A 14,053-nucleotide genomic window follows, 5' to 3' on the forward strand; every position below is an offset into this window, starting at 1 on the left:
GGGTGAAAGTTAAAAGGCACGAACTGAGAAGAGCTTACAGGGGATGGATTAGGATAAACAAAGTTTCAAAAGCGCTCAAAATTTTTTAACAGTAATATACAAGAAACTAAAGACTAAATGACACCTCTTAATGACTTATGCGATCCACTATTTTATCTTTTTATATGATGAAATAACGACTCTAAACTCCAGAATAAAGTTATATTTCATTATTTTAAGCTTCATACCTACATTCGTATCGTTAGACCTCGATGTTGCTATTTATTTTTGCTTTGTTTTATTATAAACTGTGACCTTCTTGTTAACTCTTCATTGGTCCATAGACAAATGTAGAAGTTTATAGTCTGTTATGCACCGTGAGTTTAGCAGTATATATAGCAGGTCATGTCTAAGGAAGTTGTAGAAACAAGACGTTGAGTGAAACAAATTTAATATTTAAAACTTGTATATTGTCGAATAAATTTATGGTTACAACGTTCCAATAGGTTAATCTGGCATAATCTGGTACAACTAGTTCTATATCTATATAGGTCTATATAGCAGACTTAAATATTAAGTTTTCATATTGAAAAGAACAGAAATTAAGAGCATTCCCCCAACCTCTCCAGTGAACTCTGGAGTATTTAATGAACTGGTAACGTTTCTCTACAATTTATTTCCAAGTCCTTCAGCAATCTGTATATATCAATATAACAATAGTGAGATTAGTTGTGTATCTCAGAAGAGACGATATTTTATTATGGAGAAAAAGAACGGTGTTTCCTCATCCGTGGTGTTGGAGGATAAAATTCTTCGCTCCCCTCGATGTGCTATAGAGATTCCCGAAATTTCTCTACCAGAATTAATTTATTCATCACTGAAGGAACACGAGGACAGACCTGTACTAGTAAGTATTTATGTCGATTAACTTTCGTAATCATCTTCAGTGTATGAACAAAATTCTAATTTAGTTAAATATTGAGGGTCCGAGAATTCCAGTTTAAGATCTTACGAGTAAGTCTTTTTTATTATAAAATCAGAGATAGATTAATTTAAATTAAGCTATAAATTTCCAAGTCCAATATATTTATTTATTTGTTTGTTGAATTTTACGCAAAACTACTTGAGGAATATATCTGCACTAGCCGTCTCTAATTTAGAGGAAGGCAGCTAGTCAACATCACCCATCGCCAACGCTTGAATTATTTTAATTGAATGGTGGAATTGGCCCTCATACTATATACAATGTATGTTCCAATCTCTAACCACTAGGCCATACCAGGCCCATATTTATTTAGTTAAGAAGTTTAGTTAAAAAGTGAGTTTGTTAAAAGTTTATCCTAGAGCGAGCCCATAGAAGAAATTGAAATTAAAACTTTTTTATTTCACTGTTGGTGGGGTGTGTTGTTACTTATGAGGTTTTTTTTTCTTTTCAGAAGAGTATTATGAAAAACTAAATTTATTGTCAAGGCGGTGAGTTTAATTATTCTTATTTCTCAGATAGCACATGATAACTCGCGTTCATATACCGCCAGGCAGATTGATTTCTATGGTGGAAGGGTTGCCAGTGCACTCATACGGCGAGGCTTAAAACCAGGAGGTGTTTTTTGTTTGTGTTCTGCCAACAATTTGGATGTCCCTATTGTAGTTCTAGGCGCAATAAGTGCAGGGGCTGTCATAACCCTGGCAAAACCCAATGACACCATAGGTAAGTCTCGCACAACAACGTTATGAGTATAGGTTAGTCGTTAGTTGTTAAGTTTTAGCTCGAACCTAAAAGAAATCATTTCGCTCATAAAGTAAGGCTACTGTTTATATCGTTAAATCTATGTATGTATAGAAAAAATGTTTTTTATGAAGTGTTATTAGAAAAAGTTTATTGGAAAAGTGATGTTTTTGTTTATAATACCAGATATTTCAATTGACAAAGAAGTGTTTGGTTTTCTTATTGACGTTGATATTTTTGCACAATGTTAATAACATTCGTTGTTTACCCGGAAATTGGAAAGGTTTAGTGTTGCTTCTCTTGCCTTTCCTGAATTCTTTTCTTCAACCACAACATATACAGCTCCAGCAAGTTCTATTTTTTTGTGAAGATCCTCTGTGATTAAGGTAATCTTAGATTAGTATAAAAATATACAATTAAAAGGTATATAAACTTATATTTGAAAATTAGCAAATAAAACACGTTTCTGTAAAATAATTTGAAGTTTTTTGCATATAAAAGTTCTATAAGAAGTGTGAAAAAATGAATTAGTTTAAATTGTATGAATAATTACTTTTCTTTTATTATTATTTGCTGTTGGTTCACTTGTAACAATTCAAATCACGACAATGAAGATAATATTTTAATGTTTCTAAAACGATAAACCAATAAACAATTATTGTTATGCAATAATAAATTTCCAACTTCTAATTTATAAGACTACAATCTGTACAATAATATGTTTCCAACATCATAGCCTGTGAGTATTTGTTGAATTCTGGGTACAACAGTATGCTTTCGAACATAGTTTCACACTTGTACTTTTACCATGATTCCTCCTTATAGGACATTCTAGTGTTTGGAAAGACTGATGGTTGTATATCTTTCGCTGAACTCTTGGAAGATGATGGTTGTGCTTACACTGGTCCTCCGAAGATCAACCCACGAGAAACGCCTTTAGTGATAGCTTTCTCCAGTGGAACAACAGGCACACCTAAGGCTATCGTTCACACACATTATAGTGTGCTTGCTATATATTACCAAGGAAAGTGAGTTATGATGTAATCGTTTCATTTACAGAAGAATTTATGTGTAAAATGCAAGATTATAGAAAAAATCCATTGTATATATATATACGAAGCGGAAACTTCATGTCGGGACAAACCAATATGACCTTAAAATTATGGACGCATTATTCACAATTCAAAATATCTTCTTTCTGTTAAGATGTGTATTTTTATGTTATATTTATGAAAAAGCTACTAAGGTTATCAATCTCTGTCCCTAATTTTGAGCTGCTGACCAGAGGGAAGGCAACCAGTCATCAGCACCTTATCATTCATCAAAAGAGATTGACTGTCACTATTATAACGCACCCATAGCTTAAATTGCTGGAAATATCTTGTGGTATCGCACGGATTTCTAGCGCCCGTTAAAAAGTTTCGATATTCGTGGTGAGCATAGCTCAGAGAGCATATTGTGTAGCTTTGTGCTTAACAACACTCGTTAACATGTGAGAATATCTCCTTTAATGCGTGTTATGTATAATCTAATACCTGTAAAAAGGTGAGTTAGGTTTCTTTAGTATTGTGATATTCACAGGTAAATACTGTAACCAACAAGAAGGTTAATAAAGTACCTCAGTAGAGGAAGGAACAATAGTATAATATTCGAAAAGTAAAGAAGTCAAACACAGCCAGTGAAATAAAATAGATTAGACATAGGTGTCTATTAAACAACAAAAACACAATCTTTGTTTATAATAATACACAAAAATGTCTTTTTTTCAGCCATTCAGAACAGTATCTCAACTGGCTTGCTTCTACAGTTTAATGTGTTGTAAATAATGGAGGAGTTGCCGTAGTTAGACTTTCGCATTAGGGAAAGGACAAAGCAAATCTGACACATTAAATCATGCTAAGTTAACTCTGCTACTCAGATTATATAGTACTACACGTCATTGATGAGGCTCAATTTCAAGGACGACAAGTCTTTCTATCTATTACTCCTGTTTATAACGATCCACTGAGTCCAAACCACAAGTACAAGTCAGAGAAATATAAGCACGTAGACGAATATTTACGGTGCACATTGAGTTTAACTATGCATGTAAATATTCACAAGGATGTTTGAAAATTTTGACAATGTTTCTGAAAAACAAAATCACTTAAGCTGTCATGGAAGAGTTGAGATCATAGGAATTTCCAATTACTACCATATAAATACTTGGTTTCATTTACTACATTACTAAATATTGCATACAATATGTATATCACTCTATAAATTTTATTGTATCAACCATTATTTTATATATTATGATACTACAGTATTCTCAGATAAACTTGAAATGAATACATAAGTAGTAAGTATTGCAATAACGGAGGATGAAAAAGATTTGTTTGCAAGAGAATAAAATAGATTCAAGGCGGCAAAGGAAAGGCTCAGCACTAGTGTAAAACAAGAAACAAAATTTTTGTTACATACATATAAAACGTGTGGGGATTTACTGTAACTATGTGATTGATAGAACAGAAACAAGGGTCAGATGTTTTTATACAACAAAGATCGCAAGGACTGTGCCTCTATTACTCTACTAAGTCAGGCCAAGTTTAATCGAAGCGTATAATAACCTATACATACGTCCGATGACACAATAGCATGACCAAACAAGTATGAACTCTAATAATGCTTGGAAACGGCTTGAATGGGTAATAAAGAAAAACTTTAATATAAGTTTAACATAACAGCAAATGTACAAGGTTTTGTCATCATCAGATATGAAGTCTATGGAATGGACTGTTAGCTTGAGGAGAAAGTTAGTGCAAGTTTATGACTTTTCTCATCTTATTCACAAGAGCATTAATAAACTGCATAACAAATCTGCATAAACATTGGTAAAATGTACCTGAAAAAAAGTATATTATTTTCTAGTTGTAAAAAGAGTAAAATATATCAGTTTTCAACCGCTGTGCTCCTCCCTTCCTTATCTCTGGAGGTTCCAAAAAATAGTCAGTTAAACAAATATTATATACAATATAATATAAAATTTAAAGTTACATAGAATAGATAAAGTGCGCAACTTATCATAACCCAAAATTAACTAAAACATGGAATTATTTAACTAAGAATAAACAAATTTAATAAAGAAAAACCAATCTTTAATTTGCTTGCGCAGTTCGGTTTTTAATGTATATTTTATGTATTATATGTCATTATCTGAATTTAACTCATTGAACACAGTATTATTGTTATCAGAATCAACCTTCTGATGCATTACGATTCCAAAAACATCCAGTTTTAGGGGATCATCAGTAACATAGATCTGCAGGTTGTTTACATGTTCAGTGTACTTAAGGGTGTCACGTGACTACTGCAGCTTAAAGTTCACACCATTAAGCTATTGATACACGTTATACACGTCTTTCGTTTTGCTGTTTTTTAATCGTAGCATATATTTTGGTACACAACTGCTTTACTTAACTATTGACATGCAAGTACACGTGCATCGACTGTTTTACAGAATATAGTAGCTCCATACATTCATGTGAACATTACGATGGAGGGCAATACATCACTGGGAGTCGTACTCATTATTCAGACATCAGGAGGTTAGGAATGCAGCCAGTTAATTGTTGCCCACTTACTTGGCATGCTATAATGAAAAATAGTAAATGCTCATCCTGTTCAGCTTCTTCAGGATTCTTAGGATTTACTTGAACATTTGTATTACTCATTAAGCCAAATTTTCAGACAGAGGATGATATGATGAAGTGGCCAACACTGAACACGACTTTTCAAACAACTAGCTGTTGACTTTGTCTCTTTAATCCACGTGGACCTCTCCTGGTATTCAAATTGTGTTCTACCAACATCTTTACATGAAAGTTGTCAAAAAACTACTTTCATATATTTGCAACAATGTGAAATATTCCTTATAGTCCTTGCATTATACATTATCCAAAGTATCCTCTACCTTAGAGTTCTGCTGGTACAGTCTAACTGCCATAGCAAAGAGAATGTATCTACAGACCACAAAGACTGCAATAATTGTATCTATATACGAAATTTTGTGTGGGTCCGGGGTTATGACGGACGGGTAGGAGGCGTTAGGTGTGACATACTAAGATGAGAGAGCCATCAAATAGACTCTGATTGGATGGTCTTTGGTGCTGAGTGGGCAGGTCACGGCCCACCCAGTCCCGCCCTCGGTTATGTTACTGCTGCAACATTAAATATCGTGTTCAATATATATAACTACACAAGTTTTGTTGCTCTAGCGTAAACCCTTCGTTACCTTTAATACGATACTAATTATTGTGTTGATATTTATGAATGTTTTGCTATTTTACTATCGATTGTTAGTTATATTAAATATGATACTAAATATAAATTTCTGTGTTATTTGTTCTTCCACTATATTGAGACAATCACATTTAGCTCTTTGTTTTATCTATATCTAAATTGCATTCTTGCATTCAAACAGGGCCGAGCGCAGTTCAGTGGTTAGCTTGCCGGTCTGAGGGTCCGCAGTTTGAAACCCGTTACCTCAGAAAATCTCGTTAAGTATTCTGGGGCCGTGGGTACGTTATAAGAGTGATGGTTAAATCCCACAATTCGGTTTGACAAGCGTAACCCAAGAGTTGGCGGTGGATGATATCGAGTAGTTGCTTTTTCTCTTGTCTGTCACTTCAGAAGTATGGACGTTTAGCACAGGAATCAGTTTACTCTATGTGCTTTCTATACGTTTAATATTCACCTTTCTCTGTGTTTTCTATGTTTTATTAGAATTGAGTCATTCAACTGATCTGTACTTCTGCTATTTTCAGCCAACCAACTGTTCTCCAGTATTTGCCGGACGACGTTCTTTTAGGGATTTATCCTTTTAGTCACATTGGTGGTTTTTTGTTTGTTCTAAACATCTTAATAAACGGAGTCAGACTTGTCATTGTTCCATCTTACGACTTGAATCTCCATTTGGAAGAAATTCAAAAACACAAAGTAGGCATACTTTGTGATTATCTTTTATATGCTATAAAACTTACATTCACTTGTAGTCAATTGTTAGACATTTTCTATATATATATATAATAAAAAAACAGTATTCAATGTTGGAGCAAGACTCTCAAAGGCCCTGGAGTAACATTTTCTTATAGCTCCTTCTCCCTCTATCACTGACTTTTTATACCCCAATAGGTTCACCCACTTGCTTAAAAACAAACTTTTTAAATAATGCTCTCTGGTGAAGAGGCGTAGCCAAGGGTACCCGGACTTTCTGAAAAATCTAGGCATATTGATCACATATTATTTTTCAGCTTTCATATATAATAATTTCGTTTGTATCATTTAATAAAAAATACATGTTCTATAAAAACTACTACATTTGATATGATTTGATTTAATGACCATTTTATTAAAACTTTAGATCAAGTTAAGCTATGGAGTAGTTGTTCGCTAAATCAGCTCGAACGTTCAATAGTAAAGAGCAAAAAGTTCGGACATTTGGTGGTAAGCACAGTATTCGTTTTTTGTCATTGGGGCCATTCCTAAATATTAACACGAAATTTTCAGATTTTTAACAAATTATAACTTGATAAACTAGCACTAAAATAATAAATCATGTTTTATGTTTTTTGAATAATTTTTGAAAATTTTTTCTTCGATAATGACTTGTCTCCTTTGGAAAAGTTAAAAGTATTTCTCAGTTTAAGTAGTAATAGTAAGGTTCTCATGATTATTAGCCTATAAGATCACGTGAGAGCAATTAGTAATTGGTTATTAGCATATTTTTATTATTTCTGTCTTCATGGAAATCTGAGAAGGATTGTACGTGGTGACTGCAACAAGGATTCAATCCTGGTCTACTGATTCAATCCTGTAAAGGCTAGTGCGCTATTCACTCGTTTGGACAATGTCATCCCATACATCCTTCTCACAAAGAAAATCGAAAATAAAAAATAATATGAAAATTAAAAATATTAAAGTTCATTGCAATAATTGTACTTGAAACACAATGTTATGTTGTTATTGTACATTAATACAAAGCTAAACAAAGCTGTGCTATGCCCACCTCGGGTAATCGAATTCAAGATTTTAGGGTTATAAGTCTGGAAGCTTATCGCTTACCTATTGGAGGACATGTTATGTAGCACTTATATTAAAAATATAATATCATATGTGGCAAAAAACAAAAAAAACAAAAACCAAGCCCTGTTTTGTTTATTGGACTAAACTGAATGCATAATGTTTAATTGAGAATAAAAAAAAAACACTTTTCTTAAAATTAGCATCACCAAAACTGGCAATAGATGAATTTTGCAACAATACTCTTATCTTTGTGAGTACTTATTAGTAAACAGGAATTTGTATAAAGAGTGTTGATGTACTTGTATCGGGAAGCACGTTATGCCAATACTGTAAGATCTACAAACAATGATTTGTAAGCAAAATGATATCTTTATTGTATTAAGCATACTTCATTTTTCGAGAGTTCTTTGGTTTGTCTTTTTTTTACCAACAAGTTTTATTGTACTTACAAATTGTTGTTTGTTAATTTACTGCGAGTAGTATTGTAGACTAATGTTAAATAAAATTAAACACACAAGCCTAAAGAATATGTTCTTACACAGCATGTTTTTTTTTTCATGTCATGGTGAACATTCATTTTGGCTATACTAAATTAGATGCAATTATTAAAATATACAAAATGCAGGAAAACATAACCAGTTTTTTGTCGTTAGAGGGCACTATTAATATCATTCTTGATAATAGTTAATGGAAACAAAAAATTAATAAGCCTCCCGTTGGGTCAGCGATAAGTTTTACAGACAAAATTTGTGTTTCAATTCTCCTCGGTGGACAGATGCAGACAACCTATTGTGTAGCTTTGCACTAAGAAAATAACAACAAATTAATAAAAATAAATGGATTTCCAATGAAATCGCTATCAAAACTTAGCAGCGCGTGGACTTTGATTATCTTTAGTTATGCTACAATTTCGTCCTTTTTTGTAAAGGTAAAATTTTATTATATTGAAAGATCAAAAATTAGTGTGGTGTCAATATATGAAATATAGGAAAATTAAGTAGACGACAATTGTTGTCATTTTGTCTCAAGCAAAATATTTGTTTGTATATAAATGTGCAGGTGACCATAATTGGAGGATCAGTAGTAACACTGTACACGCTTCTACACAACCCCAAAGTACGCGAATATGACATCACAAGTATAAGAGAGATAATCACAGGCGGATCTCCACTAAATCGTGAAGCCAACGAACAAGTTGCCATGACAGCATTTCCATTCTTACGTGGTGTCCGTCAATGTAAGAACTATTCATATCATAATTTTTATTTTGTATAATTTTCTACGAAACAAGACATTTTTACTGGTTATTAGCCATATCCGTCTGTTAAATCATTGAAAAAAGGTATTAACCATCACTATGATAACTTTATCTTTTGGATATTATAAATAACGTCTCGACCACTAATATGTCTGTCGTATTCCAGTCTGCATGATGAGTCCTGGTATTCGCGAAAGACCTCGTCGGCACTTGACGTAGTAGATATAGTGTGGTTGATACATTATTACATTCTTCTTTACTTTCACACATAAGTTATTTCTTTCCATATTGAGCTAGTCACAATCCACGCATAGTGAGTAGATCTAGACATAAAACGAATGAAGCTCAACATATAGTGAGCGAAGCTCGACTTATAGCAAAATGACTTGGACATAAAATGAATGAAACTTGACCTATACAGAGGGCTGAGTACAGTGTAAAGAACGATTTCCAATACGCAAATCAGTACGTCACGTGAAAACAGCAACTGATATAAAGTCGCGGTGGAACGCAATGTATCAGAACTACATATTGATATTTTTTAGTTCAGTAGGTAGTGTAACAATTGATCACTTGTTTGAAGAATATGTAACAGCTCTTTCTGACATAAAATATCCATACACTATCATCTTAACGATGTGTTCAGATCGGGGATTTAGAATTTCTAAGAATGAGATATCCTTTGTGCTTAATGGCATGGGGGGGGGGGGGACCAACTTAGAGACGAGAACTATCCAGAAAGACAACTACAACAAATCATACCTCAGCTGTGGTAAGCAACGTGCTGCGTCTACTAACAGGTACGAATCCACGAACACAAAGGTCAGTGACAAATACCGTTCACATGTCCCAGGCAACAGTACATATAACAGGCCAAGTGGGTATAGGTTCACCAAGATAAAGCTTCCAGTCATATACCCCGTTGAACTGTTACGTATCTCCAGCAACTAGAGAATGAAATTGGTATTCATGCTATTCCACATCAAGACTTACCGATCAACTCGTCGAATGCAGTGCGATCGGACTCTTGAAACAGACGGTGGTAAAACGTCGACCTCGTGCACTAAGCTGAATATGGAAAGCTCTCAGAGAGGAGTGGTTTGATTTGAACATGACAGCCGTACAACGTAAGCTTTTGCAATGGAAACTACGTTGCAGAGTTGTTGTCCAGATGCACGATCGTCAGATAGAGCACGACCGGAGGTGGTGACATGGATGTGGTGAAGATCCAAAATCATTAGTGTAACCTAATCAATCACTGCATAGGATGAAGCTTGAAGTATAACGAGTGAAACTCAATACTTGTAGTTCGTGAAGCTTGAAGTATAACGAAAGGATTAGACATAGAAAGAAACTGGACGTTTTCCGAATATCTGGCATTCGTACAGTTGTGTTCAACAGCTTAGTCTGGTGAACTTCATTTGTCCGAAACAAAGCGAAAAGAAATAAACAGATAAAATGTTTTTGTTAAGACATGTACAATAAATCATTATTATTTTCCCTCACTGCCTGTTGCTTCTACTTTTCTACGTCTTGCGGTATTTTATCTAGAGGTGTATTGTTTACAATCTATTATGAATTTGTCATTGTGCAACAGTGATTTTATAATATTAGAAAGAGTAAGTCATTTAACTTATTAAAATATCGTTGACACGGTAAAATGCAGAAAGAATAAGCTATAGATATGCCTAAGTCATAACGTTTACACCTATTTTTTTAAAGTGTGAACCTATAAATTTATCAAAATAATTAACGTTAAACATTTGAAAACCTACTGTTGTGTTACAGCAATTAACTTTTAAGATTTAAATATTCTAGGTATTTCTGGGTAATGCTTATGAGTATTAAGAAAGTGGATTTTTTAAGACTCAAGCTAGTACTTTTAAACATAATAGCTTACATAGATTACATAGTCACGAAACATAATATGCATATTGTCCGAAAAAAAAACGCTTAAATTAAAATGCTTAAATTAAAAAAAAAGTGAATAATACATTAAAAAAAACACACAACGTATCGTTGTTTGGGCAACAACGCGAAGCCTAACAGTGTAACAGTTTCAGTAAAGTTACTGGTCATTAGAAGGTAAACTCGATTTACTAGTTGTTTAAATTACATAAATTGTTCTGTAGTTTACTTTAGAAATTACAGAAATGAGTTCAACTAAGTATATCAAATGAGGATCTTATTTTTATGTTCAATGTAACTTTCTTTTATATCATGATACAGGTTACGTTGAGCTATAAGTTATTTTCAGCACGTTGGATTTCCAACACGTTGTTTCGTATTGTATTTCATATCCATCTAATTCTGTTGTACTAGTTATTGACTCATTTTGTGCTTCATAGTTTACGGACTCAGTGAAGCCCTATTTGTATCCTGTGTAGAAAAAGGGAAGATCATTCCAAATTCGGTAGGAACATTGGTGGCTTCAACCGAACTTAAGGTACGTAGTCTCACTCCTGAAGTTTAACTAACTTTCTTATATCTACTACGATGAAGATGAAACACATAACATTAAGGTTTTTAAAATTCTAAAATGTGTTTAAAATTCATTGACCACAAAGTACGAATTTTATAAGATGCCTGCAAATTCAATAGTTAGATATTTTTGTAATTATTCTGAGCTTGAAATTTAATTTCTCGACTCTCATAACCTAAAGATGAAGTTTAAACTTGCAAAACAATAGTAAAACACTTTTGAAGTTAGAAAAACATATTTTTCTCATCAATCACAGCATTGTTTGATGCGCTGGTAATTTTAAGCTTCAGAGTGCACTAAAAACTACTAATTTAACTGCTTATCTTTATATTTATATCAAAACATTTTCAATGGAAAAGTCAATTGAAAATACAAGATGTATAAAGTGTGGTGATTAAAACTTAAGATTTTTCAGTTGATAACTCCGTATATATAGGCCTAATGTGGACTTGTTTAAAACTTGTTCGAACATAGAATTACGATTCTTTCTTCACAGGTGGTCGATGTTAACACTGGTGTTACTCTCGGGCCAGGTCACGATGGAGAACTTTTTATTCGTGGACCTCAGTTAATGAAAGGCTATTTGAAAAATTCTGTAATTACGCCAGAAGCATTTACTCCGGACGGCTGGTATGCAACAGGTTGGTCAAAGCCTTTTGGCTTAAGTTTCATGAATCATGATGTAAACCAAATTTAATGGATGATAGGATGGCATTTATCTATCGATAGGTGAAAATTTAAATGGTCTGGCTTTTTCTGAGTCATTATAGTTAGTATTTAAACTGTTTACTTTGAATTCTTAGGTAATGAGTTTAGAAAATAATCCGTCTAAATTTACAGTTGTATAATGACTGCTCAATGGACTTGGCTTTGGGATAATTTAATGCTTAACTATTTGTAAGTTCAGATCATCCGAAAATGGCTCATTAAAATCCTGTCATAAAAGTCAAGTTACTTTTGCGCACGCACATTAGGATAATTATTTGAAACTGGCAAAATATGATCGTATATAGAAAGAGATAAAAAAGGTTACAATTTCAAAACAAAGATAAAAAGAACCATTTATTATCTATCCTAAATAGACAAACTACTAAACTCTTTCAAGCTCTGATAAGTCAAAACATGCACTGATTTAAATTTCCTTTTCTGTTCATTTCCTGTAATTTGTAACCACCAGACTGGTTAATCTGCTGTTAGTCAATACGTTTTTAGAAATAAAACAACCAGCCAACAAACTGGTAAAGTTACCGTTATGAGCTTTAAACAGAATTTAAGAAATAAAAGGTTAACGAACAGGATCGTAAAGTTACAACTGAATTCAAGATACTGTTCTAGAAGCATACATAAATGAAACATACCACGATATAATTACTTTGTATTCTGTTTGTAATATTTCTTTCATCCGTTCGATCAATCATATGAAATAAACTTGCATTTTTATGTATTCATTCACATCACAGGAGACTATGGCCATTACGATACAGAAGGAAACCTTTACATCACAGACCGTCTAAAAGAGATGATAAAGACTGGTTTTCACCAGGTTTCTCCATCGGAAATAGAGTCAACATTGTGCAAGCATCCTGATGTAGAGGACGCTGCTGTCGTCGGAGTACCAGACTCTGAATTAGGAGAAATTCCACGTGGTTTTGTGGTATTAAAGCCAGGGAATCATGTGTCTCAAGAAACTTTAAAGCAGTTCGTTTCAGGTACAAGCTTTAGCATCACAGTAAGCTGACAATAAACGTTACACTTTAGATAATGTCACAATTATTCCATAATGCGCATTTGTGCTAAATTAGTACCATTTAGAATTTTGAAAACTTGAAGCTGGACTAAAATACTAAGATTAAATTTAAAGTCATCCTAACAAGATACTTTTACGCTTTTTCATTTTATTAATAACGGAGTTCAATAGAAAAAAGTGTAGGTTGTTTCATTAGATAGAGGGCTGATTTCAAAATATTCTGTTTTAATGAAAGTCTCAGGAGTGGAGTGACTAAATTAAAGAGAATATTAAGTTCAAAATGCCCCTTTCTTGTAACTTTCAAATGTCAAGTCGTTATTATGCAATACATCGTTTTATTCCTCTATCAAAGTGAATTGATTTTTCAGGTTATCTACCACCGTACAAACGACTAACAGGAGGCGTGGAGATTGTGGATAAAATTCCTCGATCTGAATTTGGCAAGATCCAGCGTAAAATTATGAAAGAACGTTTTATTCAACAAAGAAAAACATAAGGAAGACATATTTTACTCTTCTCTTGGCGGTGTTTTTTCTTCTAAACCTCGTATACTTTACATTTTCCAACATTAATTTTGATACAAAAATTATTCTCGTAGAAATCACAAACTCGTGTATACCTATTTGTTTTCTTTTATTGTTTTCCCTATTTTAACAAAATAAATGGCTTTCATAGATTGCTACTGTCTGTCTCACACTATTTATATGTTTATCATTAATCGTCTGCTCGCCTTCTAGGAATCTATATTATCGACGTCAATGTATTATTGCGCACGACATTCTATAGCCTCAACATCAA

The 14,053-nt window shown here is 33.3% G+C and overlaps 1 protein-coding gene across 1 annotated transcript; it reads left to right on the forward strand.

The window, feature by feature from the left end:
- Positions 1 to 739: 739 nt before the first annotated feature.
- On the forward strand, positions 740 to 13,836 carry LOC106456968 (4-coumarate--CoA ligase 1-like). The gene is made up of 8 exons (XM_013916347.2): positions 740 to 886; positions 2,531 to 2,733; positions 6,511 to 6,682; positions 8,828 to 9,005; positions 11,375 to 11,472; positions 12,005 to 12,149; positions 12,969 to 13,217; positions 13,624 to 13,836. The coding sequence occupies exons 1-8, from the start codon at positions 740 to 742 to the stop codon at positions 13,749 to 13,751; spliced, it is 1,320 nt and encodes a 439-aa protein (XP_013771801.1). The 3' UTR covers positions 13,752 to 13,836.
- Positions 13,837 to 14,053: the final 217 nt, after the last annotated feature.

The sequence above is a fragment of the Limulus polyphemus genome, unplaced genomic scaffold (assembly GCF_000517525.1).
Source record: "Limulus polyphemus unplaced genomic scaffold, Limulus_polyphemus-2.1.2 Scaffold276, whole genome shotgun sequence".
Classification (NCBI taxonomy): Eukaryota; Metazoa; Arthropoda; class Merostomata; order Xiphosura; family Limulidae; genus Limulus; species Limulus polyphemus.

Excerpts from the sequence above, each read along its gene's own strand:
- LOC106456968 (XM_013916347.2), top strand. The coding sequence starts at position 740 with ATGGAGAAAAAGAACGGTGTTTCCTCATCCGTGGTGTTGGAGGATAAA. Across the intron at positions 2,734-6,510 it reads GCTATATATTACCAAGGAAA|CCAACCAACTGTTCTCCAGT; the intron begins GTGAGTTATGAT and ends TGCTATTTTCAG. Across the intron at positions 11,473-12,004 it reads TGGCTTCAACCGAACTTAAG|GTGGTCGATGTTAACACTGG; the intron begins GTACGTAGTCTC and ends CTTTCTTCACAG.